We start from the raw sequence: 19,291 nt of genomic DNA, 5'->3' as shown, positions 1-19,291 counted from the left end.
TAATCGACTACATTAGTCTCTATATAGTCTGGGTTGGTGATTCATCAAAGCTACATTTTAGCCATTAGCATGTTTAAAACTGGCACGTGTTAATGATGTTTTACTGACAGGAGATGGCAGGTGCTTCTGCGTACAATTTAGGAACACCTTGTGCCCATGACGGTTGCCCTTGCTGAGCCTTTGTATGCTTCACCGCGTAACAGCTATGCACTGCAAAAAAGCTGCCTTTTGGAAACCGCTACATCTGCAGGAGTGGACACGGCAACACCGCAACGACGATGTCACCTAACGTGCCGCTCTTCGTGCAGGTTTTCTGCGTTTTCCTGAGTCTCGCCTCAGACGGAGTGGCGGCATTCATGGTTGACCCGCTTCACCTGCATCCCAGCAGCGCCGTGTTATACGCACATTTTCACGCGCACAACGATTCCAAAGGATCATCCAGGGGCCACAGCAGTGGCCGTGCTTCGGAAGGACCACACGTGGATAACGTCTTCTGCGCACCCTCTTCGGGCACGATGACGTTGGGACACATGCTCATGACGGACCCGCTACACGATATAAGAGGGGATCCTTCGCCTATCGGCTCCAGTGGACACGGCAACACCGCAACGACGATGTCACCTAACGTGCCGCTCTTCGTGCAGGTTTTCTGCGTTTTCCTGAGTCTCGCCTCAGACGGAGTGGCGGCATTCATGGTTGACCCGCTTCACCTGCATCCCAGCAGCGCCGTGTTATACGCACATTTTCACGCGCACAACGATTCCAAAGGATCATCCAGGGGCCACAGCAGTGGCCGTGCTTCGGAAGGACCACACGTGGATAACGTCTTCTGCGCACCCTCTTCGGGCACGATGACGTTGGGACACATGCTCATGACGGACCCGCTACACGATATAAGAGGGGATCCTTCGCCTATCGGCTCCAGTGGACACGGCAACACCGCAACGACGATGTCACCTAACGTGCCGCTCTTCGTGCAGGTTTTCTGCGTTTTCCTGAGTCTCGCCTCAGACGGAGTGGCGGCATTCATGGTTGACCCGCTTCACCTGCATCCCAGCAGCGCCGTGTTATACGCACATTTTCACGCGCACAACGATTCCAAAGGATCATCCAGGGGCCACAGCAGTGGCCGTGCTTCGGAAGGACCACACGTGGATAACGTCTTCTGCGCACCCCTCTTCGGGCACGATGACGTTGGGACACATGCTCATGACGGACCCGCTACACGATATAAGAGGGGATCCTTCGCCTATCGGCTCCAGTGGACACGGCAACACCGCAACGACGATGTCACCTAACGTGCCGCTCTTCGTGCAGGTTGGTGACCGAAAATACTGTTTTCATAGCGATGACCCCTATATTGTAGTGTTGCCGTGTCCACGCACGTTGCTTTGTTCTATACTTGAGTGTTTTTCTGTGGCAAGATTGTTGTTGAGCCTGTCGGGCGACATTGAAGAGAATCCTGGCCCTATGACAGAACAAATGTGCAAGGAAATGCTACAGAACCAGAAAGAGATACTTTCTAAACTATCGGCGATTCAAGATAAGCATAACTCGTTCGAGGTACAGATGTTGGACTTGCAAAGCGACTTTGTTCAATTGAAAGCAAAGTTCAAGCCATCGATGAAACTCAAAGCAGGCTTGGGAGACTAGAAACGGTCATTTCAAAGTCCAGTGACGAAACGCTGAGGCTGGCCAACAGAGTAGACGACCTAGATAACCGATCGCGGCGCAATAACTTGATAATAAGGGGCGTGGCGGAAGATGACCATGAAACTGAAGAAATATTACTCAGGAAAGTTAACGACGAGATAGTTAAATCAGTTTTGGAGGTTGAAGTTACTTCTATCGAAAGAATTCATAGGCTCGGGAGGCGGTTGGTTGATAGGACCCGCCCGATAATCTTCAGGGTGGCGGATTACAGGGACAAAACAAGAATTCTGGGTAGATGCTCGAGGCTTAAGGGGACGAATTACAGTATCGGTGAGGATTTTTCAAAGAAAGTTTCGGAAATAAGAAAAAAGTTGTGGAACTCAGCCACTGAGGAGAGAAAACAAGGTTGCAAGGTTAAGCTTGTGTTTGATAAACTAAAAGTGAATAATGCTCTCTACGCGTGGAACGAGGAAAGTAGTGAAAGGTATAGGTATAGCACTGAACCAAGAACAGCCAACGTTTGACGCGAACAGCGCGAATGTCGATCTTTCAAAATAATTAATGTAAATGCGAGAAGCATGTTGAATAAGCAAGATGCACTAGAGACACTAATATTGGAGCATGAACCCGACCTTATCGTTATTACAGAGACATGGCTGAGTGGTGATATATCTGACGCGGAAATTATTCCCCCGGGCATAGTTAGGCAAGACCCATCAAGAAGAGGTGTTGCTATCGTGATTAAACAAGATATAGAATTCACCACCATAGCAGTCCCAAGCGACATCAAAGCAGTTTGGATCAAGATAACGTTAAGCAATCGCAGCGTTTTCATTGGGGGAGTATACAGGGCTCCTAACACGACGATAGAGCAAATTACTCATTTGCGTAACTTCGTCGATTCAAAATTTAGACCCGGTGACAATATGCTGCTGTTGGGTGACTTCAATCTTCCCGATATTGATTGGAATTGCTATTTACCTGGTGAAACAGATGTGACACTTAGTGAAAATTTCTTAGAATTACTATTTTGTTATAACCTAGTACAAGTTGTAAAGGATCATACGCGGATATGCGCAACAAGATCCTCCTTATTAGATCTTATCTGTGTGTCTAACTCCCTAATTAGCTTTATGAATGATGTAGTAGTCTGTGATGGTATGGCTGACCACAAAATGGTTATATTATGTCTTGACTTATCTCCACACTGTTTGCAAAAGGAATTACCAAAACAGATATTGAATTTCCATGCCGCGGATGATGTTAGTATATTAGATTATCTTGAACATTCGTTTGATGAGTTTGCCTCAATATACAAGTCCAAGGGTAGCACGGACAGCTTGTGGGAATACTTTTCGTCTGTGGTGGCTATCTGCATTGAACGTTTCATACCCAAGTGTAACAAAAAGAGAAAGTTGAAAAACCCATGGATCAACAGAGAAATAGTACACGCGAAAAGAAGAATCCAGAGGAAAAGGAAGGCATGTTCCAAAAACTCGAGCACGGACATGAACACCCTCCGCGAAATGAGGAAAGAACTTAATAGACTTGTTCTGGAGTCGAAGCACAATTTTTATAACGTCACATTGCAAAAATTTCTCGCGGATGCACCTGCTAAGTTGTGGCGATATGTCAACCCATCATCTAAACCTTATTCTACAGATAACCGGAAGGTTACGAAGGAACGCACAGAAGCTTTCAACACATTTTTTTCTTCAGTATTCACTCATGACGATGGAACGGTGCCCGTCATGCCTGTTTCCCCTGACCGTCCCTCTGCTGACGATATCGTGATTAAAGAGGAAGGCGTCCTAAACCTTCTGTTGCGTATTAACGTTAAGAAAAGTGCTGGCACAGATGGTATCCCTAATGAGTTTTTATACCGGTACGCTGAGTGGGTAGCTAAATATTTGACATTAATATTTCAGTCATCGATTACCCGTTCTGACTTTCCTAAGGCTTGGAAACAAGCCAAAATTGTACCCATTCACAAGGATGGCATTTCGACCGATGTGCGTAACTACAGGCCTATTTCCCTTTGAGTACCTGCTCTAAGCTGTTGGAGCATATTGTTAGTAAACACCTTTCAGATTATCTCGAAACACATAATTTATTATCTCCAGCTCAACATGGATTCCGCAAAGGTTTGTCTACCGTAACGCAACTTGTAGAATTAGTTCATAATATATCTGAAACAATCAATAGCCGTGGACAGATAGATCTCATCTTTCTAGACTTTTCCAAAGCTTTTGATAAAGTATCTCACCCAAAACTGCTGTCCATAATTCATGCCTTCTTTAAAAATCCCAATATAACTCACTGGTTCGAATCTTATCTTCATTCTAGAGAACAATACGTCGAAATAGGTGGCTATAAGTCAAGTCCCCTGCCAGTAGTATCAGGGGTACCACAGGGCAGTGTATTAGGGCCTCTGTTGTTTTTAATATTTATTAATGATATTACAATGTGTACAAGTGTTCCACTTCGACTATTCGCGGATGATTGTGTATTATATAATAGAATAAAATCAACAGACGATCAAATGAACTTACAGGCTGGCTTACAAAAAATCTCTGAGTGGTGCAGCCAATGGCAGATGACACTGAACCCAGAAAAATCTGTGTCTATGACTATAACAAGGAAAAAAACAGTTCATTCCTACACGTACACAATTAATGACACTGAATTAGAGAAGGTAAGGCAACACAAGTACCTAGGAGTGATATTCACCGATGATCTTAGGTGGAACTCCCACATAGATATGGTATGCAAGAAAGCCAGCAGAGCTCTATGGGGTCTAAGACGCAAGCTACGTAGTGGAACTCCTCTAATTAAAAGCTTAGCATATACAACCTTAATAAGACCCATTATAGAATATGCAAAAATAGTATGGGACCCTCACACGGCAATAAATCGACACAAATTAGATCGAGTCCAACGTCTAGCAGCTAGATTTATCTTTAACAAATATCGTCGCTGTTACTCCTCTACTGAACTGTGCCGAAATGCAAATCTTCCTGCTTTAGAATTAAGGACAGCAGTGGAAAGATTAAAATTCCTGTTCTTAATTGTCCATAACAAGCTTAAGATTAATGGGCCCGACTTTTTCAGATTATCACCGAATCCACGTTTCAGGCACAGGCATAGTATGTATATTGAACCTCCATTGACGCGAATCGACTCCTTTAAGTATAGCTATTTTCCACGAGTAATTAATGAATGGAACATGCTGCCCGATTCACTGGTTTCCTCTACCTCCATTTCTGCATTCTTAAACGAGCTTCATACTCTCGCCTATTCGGGTCGTTCGGCATTTACAAGCACTAATCATTAACGTTACGATGTGGTCTTGACGAGTACATTTGTGTTGTTTTTTTTTTGTTTTCTTTTCTTCCTTTTCTCTTTTTTGCATATCTCTGAAGCAAGCATGCTGCAGTGCCCTTGAAATCATGTTCACATTTATATCGCGTGTACATTTTTTATTGAACTGTATCTGATTGTTGATCCATTCCTGTAATGACCCTTCTAGGGTTAACAGTATTAATAAACAAACAAACAAAACAAACAAACAAACAAGACAAATTGGTGCACTAGAGCACTGGTTCAAAGCTGTGAGGTAATCAAGATGGCAGCTGTGTGGCTTCAAATCGGAACAGAAAGTCCTAAAATCGGAGTAGAAAGTCCTAAAGATCAGACGTCCTCGTACGTGGCTTCTATGGAACATGTGGTGTTGCCACAAAAGTGTACAAATTATCAGGCATGTCCAAAAAATTGGCCATTTTGAAAATTGGCCAGTGACTCTATAACAGGACTAATTAGCACTGAATCCAAGCTTAGTAACACAAGTGCTATAGCAAGCAGTACTTCTTACAGCACATTACCTGTCCGGATTCAAGTGAAAGAAAGAACTTCCAAGACATGCCCAATACTGTCTGTTGTGTTATGACTTGTGGCAAAGGTTTCCACTATTCCGTAACTGTGGCAACATTGTGATAAATGCAACACAATGCAATACCAGGTTTCATCATAGCATGACGACTGAAAAGCACTCAATGCAGTTGGGGTACCGAAACTAAGAATATGAGAGATCAGATGTAAGCTAGAACATGCATATTACCTGTGATGACTCGCAAATCCTTTCACGTGTCCGAAGCCATGGCAACCGGGCGTGGGACACTCTGTGTTAAAGGGCAAGGCTCCTGGAGGAAGTGGGGCCAGGGTGCCCGGTGGCTCGAGCGGGTGACCCGTGCGGGTGCACCAGCCGGCTGGGTGCATGTCGGGGCTTTCGGCATCCAGAAAGAAGTCCCGTTCCGGTGGCCAACCATCCAGATGGACAAGGAGACCTCGTGGCCGCAATGCAGCCACACTCGCGACACGCACAAACCGCCTGTCACGAGGATCCACCACTTCGAATCTGTGTCCCACCTGGAATCCCTGGGGACCCGCGCGTGGTCGCAAGGCTCGCGCAGGGATACCCTGAGCCCGGTGATCCGAGAGGTACCGCTCCCATGAAAATGGGCCTTTCCAGCCTGTGCGCGCAAGGACGGCACGAGTCAAAAAGGGTGCACAAACTGTGCTTATACATTTGTGTAAGCTAAATAAGCAATGCACTCTTCATAATGTCCCATGACTAGAGGTGCACTCAACGTGATGTTTTGTTGTAAGAGCAATCTCCGAAACACGCTCATAAAAAAAACAAGTAATCTACAGGTGGGCTGCAAGCACTGTAAATAATTATTCCAGCTGCATCAGTGAACCATGCTTATTCAAAATTATTCGCTCCCGGCTGTTGGTATTAAAATAATACTGTCTTAATTAATTGAGACATGTGTTCTGCCCAGACTCTGAAATGGTGCAGCACTAACAGCACAGCGCAGTGCTATAACTGTCGCCATAAATGTGCGTCAATCTGCTCGTCAGTTCTCTGACAGTTTCAAGTAGCCACAAGGCCAGGCAAGCTCACCGGTAGTGGGCGTCATGAGCGTCTCTCCATGCTCGCGACTCCAGTTGGGCGGCCGAAGCAGGGGAGAGCCAGCATCGGTCCAGAAGGCGCCACTTTTGTCGCGTCCATCGGGTGTAACGAGAAATCGGCCACTGTCGGTGATGTCGGTGAGGGTGGCCACACAGGCCACTCCGGTGTTCGGATCAGCTGCCTCCAGCTTCATGCCCACTCGTAACGGAGCGCCTGGCTGAGTGGAGCTACGGTTTGTGAACAGCTGCCTGGGTGCTGCTTGGGACCGCGATGCTCGCAGATAGTTGGCCCAGTTGAATTGCTCTGCAGTGTAGCCTAAATACAAAAGACAAAACCTGTCAATGAAGCTAGGCCAAAGTTACACACAACCTCCTAATAACAATTGAAAATCATAAAACTTCAGGAAGCTTACAAGAAACTAAGAAGCTTACAAATCCATAGCTCAGCAAGAAAAACAAAGTCACTGTTTTTTAAAGTGCTCTTATTAACATGCATAAAAGCAGACAAAATTGATCTATTAGTATACACATATAAGTGCACCAATAATTTGTGAGTGGAACTTTCGCAAGACCCTTGTAAACATTATAACAGATCCACATAAACTTTAAATTTTTATATCAAATTTTTCCAATTTAGATGCTATAGTGGTTGAAGTTGTAAAACTGTGATATCCGTCTTTGGCAAGCAGCTATGAACTTGTAAAGTTCTGCTTCTGTTTTTTAAAACTTATTGTTATAAAGAAAGCTTCAGTTTCGAAATAAACACATCGCTTTCTACAGCGACTGTAATTGAATTATCTCTTTTTAAATGCAACAAATGAGACTCACTTTGCTGAAGGAGTTGTCTCATAGAAACATTCCTCCACATTACATTCGCTATTTCAAATGGTTGAAACATCCCCTTAGAAATTCCATGCAAAGGCGTAGCCCAGTACCACACACGCATAAATTTCTGCCATCTACATCCAGACTTGATGTATCGACCCCATGTTGCACCCCTGCAATTGCACTTCTCCTAACTAGCCCGTGATCACTCGCGTCGTTCGAAATATTGATGTTGACGAAACAGCACTGTAATGGCAGATGTTGTCAAACAGGGCACTGAATCTGAAAAGCAGTGCATGAGAGTTCTCACTGTCAGTGCTCAGCATTTGTTAGTGTCATGGCGCAGTACTTCGCTTCACTGCTCAGAGATGGCAGCACCACCCCATCACGAGCGGAGTGAAGAGACAAAGAATATACTGCATATTCGTGCTGCTTCGTGTACTCGTGGTGGTTTGAGTGCCCGGCACCTATCGTCACAGATCAAGAAGTTGTAAGTTCAATTCCCTCGTCAAGATTCTTGAAAAAATTCGTCTTTCTAGTTTTGTTTGCGAGCTGCTCACATACATTTTTTACTGGTGTCATTTCCATTGACAAAAGGACCTCAGTGAGATCTTGACGGTCTCTGGCATAAAACTCTTCCCTCCTAAAAAATTGTAGGTAAGAAATCCTGACACCTTTCTGGTACTGCTGACTCCATAGCAAGTTACACCTACTAGAAATACTCACCTTGTGGATATGAAGGAAGGGAATGTTGAGGGCTCATTTCTTTCATTTGGTGAGATGTGGATGAGATTTTTCAAACAAAGAACATCACAGAAAGCCCAGTTTGCACAACTTGGCAAATTATCCATATGACAGCCGGTGCCAACCCAAAGCAGTACCCAGAGAACTCACCCTTGGGTGGGTGCAGCTTCCTGTGGGTCCGCTCGCACCAGCCTGCCGGGTACATGTCGGGGCAGTCGGCATTCACCCAGAAGTCATACACATCGGCATAGCCATCCAGGTGAAGCCGTAGCCGGTAGCCAACCACTTGTGCCACTGTCACCACGCAGAACATGCTCGGATGGGCAGGGTCTGCAGCCTCCAACTTCATGCCCACTCGGAAACCATTACCCACGGTGGGAGCCACTTGGTGCTGCAGATTTTCAATGCAAAAGCTGTCATCATTGTGAATGACCCTGTGATTCCTCTAGAGCAAGGGTCTCAAACACGCAGCTCGTGGACCTTTTGCTTGTAGCACGGCTCGCCCATGACTGTTTTCATTCCTTATATTTGTTTTATTTTTCTTAATAAGTATGTTCATGGGCTACTCAGACATGACTGGTCTCAAAAACATTTTTTTCGCAAAGCACCCCATGCGGTCACCATGTGTTGAAGCATAACTGTGGAAAAAAACTATATTTCAAAATCAGCGCCTAGATTTCAGTCATTATCAGTATCGATATCTTTCTCAAAACCTGACTTGAAAGCCTGTTCAGAAATGACCCATATACGAGATATGAGAAAGGCCTTCTTTCAAATGGCAACATTAGCTGAGATTTGAAGATGCAGCTAGAAATCAACCACTGAACTCTGTTGGATTTTTATTTGTAATGCAGGCATCAGCATTGCCTGCTTTAAACAATGAATGGACTAAGTTGGTGCTTCATGAAGTGCTACCACAAAATTGTCTGCGATGGACACCCAGCATGAGCTCTCTCACTCATAAGTGTTCAGAGAAGTTCCTCATATAAAAACAAGAATAAACACAATCCCGATGTCACTGTGAAGTGAAATTTATCAATATTGCTCCTCTGTACTTTGTCCTTTGTGCAACCGTCGCAACGCTCTGACACTGTCATCTCCCAAAAGTTATTTAATTGTGACTCCCAGTAATCAGAGAAGTGGAAACAGCAGGTTAAATTTCACATGCGAAATGAACAGCATGTATCACCTCTGTTTGTGGAATACAATATTTAATTTTATCACACCTTTTCTCACTTTTTTATACGTACTTCCGCAGGTCGCACCACAGAGTTCCACGCCTTTGAGATATAAAATGATGCCCCATATGCTGTCATGTCTCAAGTGAGGAATGCCGAAACTACAATCAAGGGAGGAATACATTCCTTGGTGACATCCAGACACCTGTATATTCTTCCACCACGCTGCAGACTGAAGATTCCATGTTTAACCGCAGTTGACTGACCCAACACCATTTCCTGTGTACCCCTTTTCTTGTTTGAACTTTGGCTGGTCTATCTTTCCTGAGCATTTGCTATGCATTTCCTCAATCCTGCTCAAAGAAGTTAAAGATATAACACGCAGTGGTGAATAGGCACTTGCCTCACGAAAAAGCCTCGATGGCGCTGCCTGTGCGCCAAGGCGCTCAAGGTACTCGTTCCACGAAAATGGCTCCCTCTGAGGTACCGGGGGACTTGGCCGACTATCACGTGGCTCCTGCAAAAATGAAAGTTCAGTTTAGAACCAACAATACTTAACAGTCTGATTTGCAGAAAAGTGAAAAGAATACAAAACAAAGCGAAAGGTTTTGATGACAATCAAAATGTTATGGATGTTATGCATTTGGTCCAAACTAACCATGCACAAGGATACAGTAGCCATGCAATTAAAGTAAACTGTATTAAAATTACAAAATCAACTAGAGAAAATCATGACTGCATGAAGACCACCTTTATATTAGCAGATGCCTGTTCATAGGTGCATATGTGCACCTATGTGCAGTGACGTAGTTGGAAAGTCAGCTAATAACATTAAAGCAGGCATCACCATTTGTAGAATAAAGCAACCGAAAAAAGTCTGAATATGCCAGAACCCAGCACGGAGCTGTGACTTTATTTGCATGTATGCGTGAGCTCTGTTTCGCCTCCTGAATAACCCTTGCTCTGTGATTTTAATGTATGCTGTTTAAATGCTTCATTAAGGACCGTTAATGACTTGTGGCTTCTCCTTGAGGCATTTACACAAGTGCTGCAACATCAAGGAACTCGCCTCATCATCCGAGTCTTCTCCATTGGGACTAGCCTTGCGTTTCCTCTGCTTGAGGTGCTCCTCCTTCCGCTTTATTCGCTCCCTTAAGGAAAAAGAGGCAATGCTCATGTGTGTGCATACATTAGGCACTGATTATGCACATTATGCACTGAACATTTCAGCAGTACACACTACACTCAAACCTCGTTATAACGAACACGGATATAACGAATTACCGGTTATAACGAAGTAAATGAAGAATAGTCTTGTCATAGCTACAGTGTTACAACTAAACGTTTATAACGAATTTTCGGATATAACGAAGTTATTTTCGTGGCAGGTGCGACTTTGTTATAATGAGGTTTGAGTGTAGTTCAAATGCTGTTATTTTCATGAGGTCATATCCTTGCTTCACGAACACCCAAGACAGCCAAGCAGAAAGCAGAAGAAAATTAATCGGAACATTTCAGTTTCTGCCTAATCTAGCAATCAGTACAATGGCATTGAAAATATTTCGTTAAAGTATTGCTTCCAAGAAGGTTTTGGGGGACTCTTCTCACTTGACAAAGGAAGGAAAGACAGGTGGCCAGTTGGTGAAGCATTTTGTTCAAACAGCTGAGAGCATGGGAATAGGATGATGGACGAGGTATAAGCACCTGTGTTTTTCTCTAAGGTGGTGCCGTGGGTTTGGCATGTAATACCCCACAATTTTTTTTTTTGGCTTACTGCATGACATCACCACCGGCAGATGATGCCGGGTTTGGCGTTCTGAGACAAACTTTAAGTTAAATCACAATACATTACAATCTAAACTTCATACTCATTATTCTTGAACATGTACGCATGGTGGAGTTTCTGCAAGTCTGATTAAATTCTGTGCCGGTCACATACAGTAGAATCTCGATGATACGATCACGGCTAATACGAATTTCGGGATGATACGAATTTTTCTGTGGTCCCGGCCAAGGCCCATTAATTTACAACGTGCTTGAGTACGGTTGTTACGAACTGATTTTTGACCCGCGTCGTTTGATACGAATAAACGCCGCCCCACCCAACGCAACGTTGGCCCCACCGACGGCCGCGGAAGATAGCAGCGTGCACTTACGGCGCTGGAATGCGTGCGGCGCCGCCGGTTTGGCACGTTGCCAGCGCCGCTGGCGAGCAGCGCGCGACAGCCTCCAAGATCTGCGTGTATCGGAGGCCGGAGTGTGCCTTTTGCTTTCTCTTGAAGATTACAGATGGCGCTGGCCACGTTTTTTTTTTTTTCTTGGTGCGGAGGCAGGCCGGCAGGCGGAGACGCCGGAGAGGGAGAGGCACGGCCCGCGGGAGCTTCTTTCTTCTATGCGTGCCGTCGGACAGAGTGGTTGTGGTTGCTGTGCTCGAGCCCGCGTTCTTGCTTTGTTGTGATAGTACCTTTTTTGCCGAGTGGCAGCAAGCTATGTCTCGCAAGCGGAAAGCCCTCTCCTTTAAGGAGAAACTGGACATTCTTCGAAAGGTCGATGAGGATCCCAAAAGAAAACGCACGGAGTTGGCTAAGGAGCTAGGCCTCGCAACGTCGACATTAAGCACAATTGTTGGACAGCGGGACTCAATAATGAAGAATGTGCTTTCATTTAACGTCAACGCGAGGCAAGCGAAGACAGCCCAACACGTGAAGCTTGAAGAAGCTCTTCTGACCTGGTTTAAGGAGGTTACTGCAGCTGGTGTGAACATCGATGGCAAAGTGTTGCGTGAGAAAGCCGACGAGATCGCACTTGCTCTGCGCATCGACGGATTTCAGGCCTCAGGTGGGTGGCTGCACCGTTTCAAGACGAGACACGGTCTCGTTTACAAAAGCGTCTGTGGGGAAGCGAAGAAGGCTGACGAGACCGTTGTTAGCGACTGGCTCGCGAAGCTGCAGTCACTCATCTCTGGGTATGAGCCTCGTGATGTTTTTAACGCAGACGAGGCTGGCCTGTTTTTTAACCTTCAGCCTGAGAAGAGCCTTTGCTTAAAAGGCGAAGCGTGCCAAGGAGGCAAGAAAAGCAAAGAGCGAATAACGGTGCTTTTGTGCTGTAACGCCGACGGGTCGGAGAAACTTAAGCTGACGGTAATTGGCAAATCCCAAAAGCCTCGGTGTTTCAAGCGCGAGAGCCATTTGCCGTGCGTCTATCGCGCAAACAAAAAGGCGTGGATGACGGCGGCCCTGTTCGAAGAATTTCTGTCGCTCCTTGACAGAAGGATGGCCTGCAAGAATCGGAAGATTGTTTTGATTCTTGACCAGTGCGCCGCCCACCCGAGGCAAGTAACGCTCCAAAACGTCAAACTGATCTTTTTGCCCGCGAACACGACGACGCACCTGCAACCGCTTGACGCTGGAATAATAAAAAACCTCAAGCATCATTTCAAGGGCCTTCTTGTGCGCCGCCTACTTGCCAATATTGACAGAAAACACGAAGGCGACCTGCGAATAAGCCTCCTGGACGCCATCCATTTTATCGCTATGGCTTGGGATCGAGTAACGCCGACTACCATAGCAAACTGCTTTGCGAAATGCGGCTTCTTCAGGAGTTCCGAAGAGGTGCCCTCAGAGCAGGAAGAGCCAATTGAGGGTTGGGAACTGCTTGATGCTGGGTGTACAGCTGAAGACTTCTGCACGGCGGATGACAACCTCGCCACTTGTGGTGCGCGCACGGTGGAGGATATTGTTGAGGAGGCCACATGCGAGGTTGCCGATTCCAGCGATGATGGCGACAACATAGACGAGGGCGATGGTGAAGGACCACCACCGGCGGCTGAAACGCTGCACGCGCTCGACGTCCTGAGGCGTGCTATGGCCGCTGATGAAATCAGCGACGACACGTGCACGCGTTTTTACGGATTTCAAAGAAGTCTGCTGAGTGACTTCGCGAAAAAAAAGAAGCAGAAAGACATTAGAGATTTTTTCTGCAAGAAATAAATGTTTTTTTTATGTGTTCCTAAAAATGAGTTTGCCTCTGACTGTTAATATAGCTAGTTTTACATGTGTTTCGGTGATACGAATTTCGGCTAATACGAATATTTTTCGTGACCCCGCGGGATTCGTATCATCGAGATTCTACTGTACATCCAGCAGGAACAATAGTTTGGCAGACTCACCGACTGGCAAAGTTTACATAGCATAGCTGGCTGCAGAAGAGACCATCACGAACAAACTCGCTTCGAAGACCATGGCATCCACAAAATTGGCAGCAGATGATCACTTCAGGCGGAGCCTTCCTTATCGGCACCGAAGCAGGAGTCATGGCTGCAGTTGCAACTACTCCTGGCTTGGGTGCCTCATCTGTGTTTCGAGCAACGCCTATCCACAGGAAAATATGCGTTGGATTAATCCAAGTTGTAGCCACATTGTAGCTATGCTAGGCAAGTGACAAACACTTGGAGATCATTAACCTTTCCATACCAAAGAAATGATGAAAATTTTGTGAAAACTGTGTGTGTGTGTGTGTAGTTGGTGTTACTGTGACGAAGGCTGGTCCACCAGTTGAAAACGCTCAGTAAATATAGTTTTCCAAAATGTTTTTGCCTTTTTCCTGCATGTATGCATGTGCACGCACGCCTCCGCACACACACATGCACAGTGTCCCATTTAACTCGGGCTAAGCTAATTAAAAATGTGACACGAAGCACAAAGATACGACCAATGGCATTTTGTTAGTGGTAGCCTTGCACATACTGGTAAACATTTTTTGTCAATGCTTAGTTAAGTAGTAAAAGTTAATTGCATAATTATTACTTGCATGATTGTGAAATTTCATATGTCTGATTCAGCATCACATTTGAAACGTCGTGCCTAAATATGGAGGCTATTCAAAAATTAAGGGCCATGTGCTAATGTTTCAATATTTACACATCAGAATAAATATTTATTTGTGCAATGCCATCTGTTAATTCTTCGCGAAGGTACTGAAGTTATTGTTCCGACTCAGTAGTCGTCTGCTTGTCGGGGAATGCAAACGACAATGTCTGCGAAAATCATTGCTCCTGCTTGTTGTGAAGTACGAGCTGTAATTCCATTTTTGCATGCAAAAGGATCATCAGCTTCTCAAATTTATAGGAGTTGTGCCTAGTTTATGGACCTGAAGTGATGAGTGAAGGAAAGGTCAGAAAATACTGTTGAGACTTCACAAATGGCCGCACAAATATGCACGACGAAAAGCGGAGTGGCATTCCCAAGAATCCAGACCAATGAAACTGTTTAACAAATGGACCGGGAATTGGGATTAGATCGACGACTGACAGTTAGAGGTCTGTCGGATGAATTTCCTATAGTCGGCCGGCCGCACTACAATTGTGGGCACGATTGTGAGTGAAAAGCTCGAATATCACAAAGTGTGTGCAAGGTGGGTACCAAAAATGCTTACGGATCAACTCAAACAGCAAAAAATTCCCAGGCGGCGAACTTCTATGCAGGGAGACTAAAGAAACTGGCACAGAAATGACACTTTCTAATCAAGGGGTGTGTGAATAGTGAAATTTCATCTGCAATCAAATAGTGCCAAATAGTGAATATATCAAATACCAAAGTGTTCATGCACATGGAAGTGCTGATCATTGGTGGAAGAGCCACTCAACCTTGATCTAGGCCGGCGTGGTAGTGCAGGTTTCCCCTGGATAGATGGTTTGACAGCACAGCGGCCTCGCACCGCCGTGAAACCACCTTTTCAGGATAGTCACATGGGGTAAAATAGCACTATTCGTTCATTTCGAACTATTCGTAAGTACAAATACTATCAATTCAAAGCTGAATTTACCTATTCAACTAGATATTATTTCATTCGAATTCAAAACTCAAATATTCACACACCCCTACTAAATCCTTCACATGCATTTCAAATTAGTGGTACAGAAGATGAAAAAAAGATCTGAAGCACTTGCTCACCACACATTTTTTTCTTTCTTTGTCTTTTGCGGCACAAATTTGAATCTGACTTGATATGGATATGATAACGAGTAGCGTAGTAAGCACTGACCTTTATGATTAACAGGTTCTTGCTGCTGGACAGAGTATTGGGGTACCACAAATGCCTTTAAGGGGCTGTCTTGTGGATCAAGGGGCTTGTTTTCAGAGGCCACTTCATCTGTGGTCACCAACTCCAGGGTGCCAAACTCAGTCAGACGAAACTGGACACCAGAAGAAGCACAAGAAACATCACTCATCTGGACCCTATTTCATACCTACAGTAGAATCTTGGTGATACGAATCTCAAGGGGGGGCGAAAATATTCGTATCACCCAAAATTTCATATCACCAAAGAACTAGCAGAATCCGTTTTCAGACCATGATATATGCATAAAACATTTATTTCCGCCGAGAGAACTCACATATGTCTTTCTGGGACACATGCGAACAGACCAATAAGGGACGGTGAAGCTGGTTGCCGCGAACCCGCGCGTCATAGCTTCGCTTGATGTCAACTGAAAATTAAGTGCCAAAGCCTTCTCCGCCATAGTCATAAGTGAATGATGGGAACGGCAAAACGCTTTGTGCCTTTTTACAACTTCATTGCCTTTAATCTACTGTTGCATTAGCCGCGTACCTTTGGAGCTGCGTAATTGCTATCAATGGTTGCGTTGTTAGTGACCACGGTTTCATGAGCAGCACTTGTGGCAAATGATAACTATAGTTATGACTGTGTACGCTGGCCGCGCGCGTACTTCTGAAGCTTTGGAACAGTTTCAGTACCAACGTTTCGGTACCGAAATGTGCTCTACGGTTTCGGTACCAAAGTTCATATCACCCGTTGCGACGCAGAAAGGTGTTCAGAACATGTGAATTTCGGCCCATTGGACACAGTGGAATTCGGCCGGGGTATTTTACAAATTTGTATCAGACCGAAATTCGTGTCAGCCAAGTTCGTATCACTGAGATTCTACTGTACAAATTTCTCCCCAATGATTACAGTGCTACTCTGCTGCTGACCCGAAAGACACAGGTTTGATTCCGGCTGCGGCAGTCGCGGCTGAGGCAAAATGCTAGAGGCCCGCGTACTGTTTGATTTAAAGGGACACTAAAGGCAAATAACAATTTATGTCAGAGTGAAAGCTGAAGGTTTGAGAACACCTAAAACGCTAGTATTATCAACAACAGTGCTTTACTAATCGAGAAATTAAGGTAAATGTAGGACACGATATGCGACACCAGTGGAACATTTTGGAATGAGCCCGATGACGTGGAGTCCCGAGTACAATTAATCACCCTAGCACGCAAACTACTTATAATAAAAGAATTACATTCCAAACATTACAAGACGTAATAAACTACTGCTTGCGCTTCTGTTTCATTCATGGAAAAAAGAACTTGGCGTTACCAAGGAGAAGAGCGTGAGTGGTTTAAAAGCTCTATTTTCGCTGGGCTCCTCTCCACTCGCACGATCGCGTCTCAGTGGTAGTTTTGTTATCGCGTACTGTTGCGTGCGCTTTGCACGCTCATGAAAGTCGCTCTAATGGAAAGTTTGAAAAAATGCCGTGTCCCTGTTATGTTGCCAGATGCCTGAATGGTGTGAGCCGCTTGAGCAACAGCAGCTGCAGCAAAGAAACCGACGTGACTTTCCAATGGGTGCCGCAAATAAACCCACTCTGAAGTGGCCGAGTGCCGTGCCTCTGCAACAGTGTGCTAAACAACCAAGAAATTTGCGTGTGTGCTCGGTGCACTTTTGTGCGGAGGATTACGAGATCAACCACAACTTGGGCAAGGCTTGTAATGTGCCTTTCAGAGCAGAAACCACAGCGTCAGCTGCCAGGCAGTTAAGGCGGGCAACGTTGGGCAAGGCAAACGCTACGTCAGGAAGCCTTTTCAGGCGGGCGATTTGAAGTGCACTAACGCTGTGCGGACCACTAAAATGTGATTTTCGTTCAAAATAAGCATTTCCTTGGTATGAAACAAGCGCTACGACGTTTCTGGAACATTATTTCCGCAATCAATGTCAACTTAGCATTTGCCTTTAGTGTCCCTTTAAATGTTAAAGAAACCCAGATTGCTGAAATCGTCCTGAGCTCTCCACTACGGCAGCTTTTGTACATGCAACCTGCCAGCTAAGTTAGTTCCCTCTTCAACAGGCCCCGAGTGCAAGGCATGCAACCTGCCAGCTACTGGTACAATTGTAAAAGGTGCCATGGACATGTCTTGCAAACAGCTTTAGTTGATAGAAAGTTTGCAAATCTTTCAAATAACTAGTACACTGCACTACCATTGCATACTATATTAGTGATAGTATATAACCTCTGACCTTCTTTTCGTCTCCCATCAAGCCATTAACTCATTTAGCAGCTGCTGTTTGTAGGACAATAATGTGACCGGTGGGCACTGACCTTGAGGCTGCTACCGGGGAGTGTGGCGATGCCATCGTTCCATTCCATGGCCTGAATGGGATCAAACTCTGGTTCCTGCGCAGACCCTTCAGCCACTGTTACTGGCACAGGTGTTGCAATGGGCGTAGATGGTGCAGCCGGCACAGAAGGGGTAAGAGGTATAGTCGAAACGATTATTGGTGCCGAGGCGGTTATGGAAGCAGGCATGGTTGTTGTCGCAGCTGCCGGAACAGATGCCATGGCGGTCACAGGAGCTGCCGCCGAGGCCGGTACAGCAGCCAGCACTGTCGCCGCTATAGACGCTGGTGCTGACGTCGGCACAGAAGATGCTAAGGAGGCTTGTGCAGAAGTCGGCACAGAAGTTGGCACAGATACCATTATGGGAGCTGGCACTGAAGCAGCAATAGAGGTCGGCATGGAAGTAGGCATGGAGGTTGACACCGACGATGGCATGGACACTGGCATGGAAGCCGACACTGAAACCAGTGTGGAGGCTGACATGGTAACTGGCATTGAACATGGCATCGAGCATGGCATCGAGCATGGCATCGAGCCAGGAATGGAGCCTTGAATAGAGCCATGGATCGAACCCGAAATCGATCCCGGCACAGAGCTGGGCAAGGAAGCTGGCACACTGTTTGCTACGCTCGTGGCCATCAGGGTAGGGGCAGCCACTGAAGCCGTTGCCGTCACCCCAGAAGGAGCTGGGAGCTGCGCCACAGTAACAGATGATGGCAGCACCACTGGAATAGGTGTCGCAACTGACGATACTGTGAGCAAGGGTGGCTGCCCACTGGGTGTAGATGTGAGCACCCCAGCCAAGAGGGTGCCAAACGCCGCACCCTGTGTGCCTCCGGGAATCACTGCCAATCCACCCCCAGGCTTTCCCACAAGCACCGCTGGCGTGGCCGAGCTGACCGTGGGCGTGGATCCCAAGGTCGGCCCAGAGCCATCCGCGTCCGGTGCCAGTGACAGTGGTGCCAGCTGTACACAGCCCTCCATCGCAGTGGCCCCTCCCTGCAATGTCTATTACACACAATATTTCACAGTGAGTATAAGTTCCAGTTGACTGAAAAAATGTTAGGCATGTACAGTGCTCACAGATTGTTAGAACACATCATCCTATTCGAGCCTCTAAGGTATCCTTTGCTACCTGCATTTCATGAATACGCACTTGGTGCAATACTTAGTGACCAGCTCAGATTAGAGGCATTAGGGTCCCAAACATTCTATATGCATTTCTGTAACATGTCATCCATCTGTTTTCAGATAGTTGGGACACTTGCTTGGACATTTACAATAATGCCACATGTCTCTCCCTGAGCAATTTTTATTTTATTGTTATATGGCACCGTTGGGCACAACTTAGATGATGGACAAGGTGATGACCTTTGACTAACTGACCTGTGGCTTGGAACCGGCCACCATGCCGGGCAGGCCAGAGACAGTTACCAGGATGGGCTTCTGCACGCCAGGGTTCAGCTGACCGTCTGTCCGCAGGTCGCGTGTTACTGCAGGCATAAAAGAAATCCAACAATGC

At 45.8% G+C, this 19,291-nt stretch overlaps 1 protein-coding gene across 3 annotated transcripts in view; it reads right to left on the bottom strand.

Moving 5' to 3' along the window:
* The window catches only part of LOC119406908 (lethal(3)malignant brain tumor-like protein 4), a 53,227-nt gene that overhangs the window by 24,661 nt on the left and 9,275 nt on the right, over positions 1-19,291 (bottom strand). For all 3 annotated transcript variants that reach the window (XM_049419689.1, XM_037673684.2, XM_037673685.2), the window contains exons 3-11: positions 19,156-19,262; positions 17,752-18,777; positions 15,414-15,564; positions 13,540-13,741; positions 10,441-10,522; positions 9,775-9,888; positions 8,344-8,584; positions 6,617-6,940; positions 5,771-6,182 (exon numbers count right to left, since the gene is read on the bottom strand). In XM_049419689.1, coding sequence (XP_049275646.1) covers positions 5,771-6,182; positions 6,617-6,940; positions 8,344-8,584; positions 9,775-9,888; positions 10,441-10,522; positions 13,540-13,741; positions 15,414-15,564; positions 17,752-18,777; positions 19,156-19,262 — 2,659 coding nt within the window. The remainder of the gene's footprint in view (positions 1-5,770; positions 6,183-6,616; positions 6,941-8,343; positions 8,585-9,774; positions 9,889-10,440; positions 10,523-13,539; positions 13,742-15,413; positions 15,565-17,751; positions 18,778-19,155; positions 19,263-19,291) is intronic.

Source organism: Rhipicephalus sanguineus, chromosome 10 (genome assembly GCF_013339695.2).
Source record: "Rhipicephalus sanguineus isolate Rsan-2018 chromosome 10, BIME_Rsan_1.4, whole genome shotgun sequence".
In the NCBI taxonomy this organism is placed as follows: domain Eukaryota; kingdom Metazoa; phylum Arthropoda; class Arachnida; order Ixodida; family Ixodidae; genus Rhipicephalus; species Rhipicephalus sanguineus.
Note: the sequence above shows the minus strand (reverse complement) of the source record. Positions and strands in the feature narration are given on the sequence as shown.